The 4071-nt window shown below is 43.3% G+C and overlaps 1 protein-coding gene across 1 annotated transcript; it reads right to left on the bottom strand.

Annotated features, from left to right (window-relative positions):
- Positions 1–1382: 1382 nt before the first annotated feature.
- LOC119386805 (legumain) lies at positions 1383–2702 on the bottom strand. The gene has a single exon (XM_037654078.1). It carries the CDS (start codon positions 2700–2702, stop codon positions 1383–1385), a length of 1320 nt encoding a protein of 439 aa, XP_037510006.1.
- Positions 2703–4071: the final 1369 nt, after the last annotated feature.

The raw sequence follows: 4071 nt of genomic DNA, 5'->3' as shown, positions 1-4071 counted from the left end.
GTGCCGTTCATTTGAGACCCGTGTGTTCATTTGAGTGGTCGTGCGTTAGAGGCAGCCGCGTTGTGAGGCACAAAAAAACGCGTGTCCTTAATCTAGTCGACGCCAACGTACGTGGCAACAAGGCTATAAGATTGTTCGCGATAGACACAAGTAAAATGGAAAATGCACAACCTTTCCTTTGGTAGAAGGACGTACCGAATCAATGTAGCAAGGCACGCGCGCCGCGGTACAGCACCTTTTCCTTTCTTACACAAATATCTAATAGGCTTTCTTTGCGGGTCTTAATTTTCACGAGGATTATATTAATATTCCCCATCCAAAGCGCGTATCCAGAAGTGCTACATAATAAATATTCGATACCAAATGGTCATTTAATGAAAATAAAGTTTGTCAACGTGGATTTTTGGGCTAGATGGTTATATGCTTCAGAATGGGGCATAGCGTAACACACACGGACGAGGAAGAGACAACAGGACAGGCGCTATAGTTTCTCTAGACGATAAACGCCAAATACAAAATCACAAAAACAAAATTATTCTAGTGACATGTTATACTTCACATAAGAACGTTATGAAAGAGAGACGCTAATGAAACAAGCACAAAAGCAAACATTTCTAAAGATTTGAGGGCGTTGGTTCTAGTAGAAAGCAAAATGGACCATAAAAAGCAAGAATAAGGAATATTTCATCAATGTTCTCGCAAATATTATTCTGCATCGTAGATAAATGGTTCCGCAAATGAAAACTTTTTTTCTCCATCACACAAGATATTATTAAAGTGTGTTTTGTGTATAAAGGATAATGGAGCATGGAAATTTTCAGGAGGGTTTGATGTTGCGGTTTCTCTTGAAAAATAGTAATAATATATAAGGCTTTGCGTGCCAAAACCACGATATTATTATTGGGCATGCCGTAGTGGATGGCTCCGGATATTTCGACCACTTGGTGTCTTTTCATGTGCGCTGACATCTCAGTGTACACGGCCTCCAGCATTTTGCCTCCATGAAAATGTGACCGTCCCAGACGGGATCGAATACCTAACCTCCGGGTGAGCAGTCACGCACCGTAACTACTATACCACAGAAGCGGACTAAAAAAAAGAATAGAGAGACCGATGAGGTTCGTTTTTCAATAACTTTTCATAGTCTTTGAAGTTATTTAAAGAAACAAATCGATAGCTGTATGTCAAACTAATTGAGACGAACAACGTAAGATACAACATCTGTTGTGTGTATGGCACGATATACTTCGCAACAAAGACACACCGTTGGCACAATGCATAAAATTATGAATTACCAGCGGTGCCATCACTTGGTAAACCAGATTCAGAAATTCCCCAAATACGAGCGCTCATGCACACCCACTTTTACACAAAACATTTTTCTACACAATACCTACAACAGTTGGGTGTGTGCACGCCGAGTCCATAGCTTCAATAATCTCCGAAAGTTTGTATGACGACTCACACATGTTAACCAAAACTCGCAGGTGCTGAAGAGCGTAGGGATTTTTCGAGAGCTTGAAGCATCGGTCGCTGAAGTGACGCACCGCCTTCTCGTAACAGTAAAACTTGGTTAGCCGCCTCTTCGAAGTAAGCACTGACTCCAAATCTTCCGGGTTATCTTCAGTGAGAAACATGGCAATCTCTGCAACTTTCTGCTTCAAGAATATCCGGTTGTTGCGAGCTTGCCGCAGCTTCTCCTTCACAGATTTCTTTTTTTGGGGGTTAGAGGTCTTTTTGAGTTTTTTCCTTAGCATGGCAATGGGAACGTCCCAGCTGGAGACGGCGTCATACGGTACCCTTGGTAGCACGACTGGCTTTGCCTCCTTTTCACCCTGGAATTCACTGACTGAAAGCTTTCCGATGCTCAGGTCACCGTACTCCATGACGTGGCTGGTGTTGGTTTCCTCCTTCACAATTTTAAACTGATCACTGAGTGTCTCTTTGTGCAGGTCCTCTGTGTCCGAATCTTCCATCCAGTTTACGCTGTATACGTCGCCCAAATACGCTTGCCTCTTTTCATCCCAATAGCAAGCGTACGACGGCTCGTCAGGGTTCGCCGCTGTCGTGGCGTACACGTTGACGTTGTCGGGTAGCAAGCCGTCAAACATGGAACCGGATTCACAGGCCTCGATGTAGATGGTCATCTTCGCAAACTTCTTCTGTTCGTCCATACTCCTGATGACCTTCATGAAGGGTAGAGCGTGTAGCTCGTCGTTAGGAAATCCGATCACACCAGGGGCGCCGTGATCTGCGAAGTTGACAAAGATGTGGTCGTTTGGTCCGCTGGCTATGACTTTTCCGCTGCCGCCTTCCACTGTGTTTCCTTGCAGCAGCTCGAGGAAGTTTTGCGGGGTGACTAGCTCTCCTGTGTAGTCTTTAGGGACGCCCTTGTAAACATCTTTACCCTGAGGATGATTAACGACCACTCCTGGCGTAGGATTTTCACGTGAATTGGCGATGTCATCGTACATCATGACGATGATGTGCTCCTCAGGAATGCCATGGTTGTGCAGCACGTGGTAGGCGTGGCAGATGTCGGCTTGGTGCCGGTAGTTACCATAACCGTTAGAACTAGCAACGAGGAGAGCCCACAGCTTAGGCTGGCTATTCTCAGCAGATTTCGTGGATTTCTCGCGGGCACAAGCAACCGTCGTTGCCAATGAGGCTAACACAAGGAAGATGTGCCACGGCAGATCCATGACTGGTGTGTGCATTTTCTTAGCATCTCACAGGACCTTTTTAAATACAAGAGACAGCTTGTCACCTGTCGTACTTCCCGACCTGATGATCATACGCGGATGAGATAAGGCACGTGACCCCTACAGTTGCAGGTTATCGCTAAGAATAGCATTGTTTAAACGTTACGGCAGCAAGTCAACAGGAAGTAAGAAACACCATAACAACAGCCTACACTTCAGGGCTGTTTACCGCACGTTGCGACAGTTTGTCGTTATCAGTATACAGCTATCTCGAGAATTGATTGTTGCTATTGTCATAAACGTCGTATCAAACAAACTGAATAACTTTCTTGTGATTGTATTTTACTTGTAAATATATTGTTGCTTTCGTCTATCATTACCTCGCATTCAAGACAGAAGAGCTACATCCATATTTGACATTTGTTATGGCACTAAGTGACTAATTGACGACATATATCCTCGCTGACTTCAGCCGAATATTTATCTTTTCACTGTAATTATTAATTTATGGCTTCTAATATTTTATGTCAGTAGAGCTTCAACGTCAGCCCGAGAGGAAAATTACTGCATCTTCAGGAGGACACCACAGATAATACGTATAATAATTACTATAGAGCGGGGCTTTATGAATTGTAAGAGCTTGAAAACGAAGATCGATAGCAACGGTTTCTGGAAATTAGTTTCCAAACTTACATTGAGATGAAATTTAACTGTGTATTTTTGGGCTTACACGATTTCTTATAGCTAAGTATGATCTGCTTCGTGCTCTGAATGCGCCAGTGGATGAACGTAACAGATCATGGAAAAGAGAAACATTTACCGGAATGCTAACATTTCATGAATGTTTTCAGTACAATTCAAGGTATTCAACGTGAAATTGACGAGCATGGGTTACCTCCATGCGTCTCAAAATTTTTTAATTGGCACTTAAATTCAGTATTCCTGTTTTTGTCGCATATTTAACAAAGCCTTCAGCCAACCAGCTCAATTCAAGACGCTAATGCAACTTGCATAGAATGAGAGAAAAATAATAGCGAAAAAAGATGGCTGATACCTCCGTGATAGGAATCGATATAACACTAAAGTGAAATGTGTCGTCACAGAATACTCGATTGTTTATAGTCCATTGGTATATGAGAGCTTGTACAATGTATAATGTTGTTTCGCAGATGTAGCGCCGCTTGACGTGCACGCACCCACGCTGACGCCTAGTGGCAGGATTATGTTCATGATTTAACCCTTGCGGTAGCTGAAGTTGTTAACATATATCTGGACGCCGCATATGGTGAATCCCACGCAAAGATGGCATCAACAAGCACATAGGAAGCACTGATACTCGCATGGAGGAAAGAATACTCGATTTGGACTC

Source organism: Rhipicephalus sanguineus, chromosome 3 (assembly GCF_013339695.2).
Source record: "Rhipicephalus sanguineus isolate Rsan-2018 chromosome 3, BIME_Rsan_1.4, whole genome shotgun sequence".
Taxonomy (NCBI): domain Eukaryota; kingdom Metazoa; phylum Arthropoda; class Arachnida; order Ixodida; family Ixodidae; genus Rhipicephalus; species Rhipicephalus sanguineus.
This window is presented reverse-complemented; position numbering and strand designations above follow the sequence as displayed.

Excerpts from the sequence above, each read along its gene's own strand:
- LOC119386805 (XM_037654078.1), bottom strand. The coding sequence starts at position 2,702 with ATGGATCTGCCGTGGCACATCTTCCTTGTGTTAGCCTCATTGGCAACG.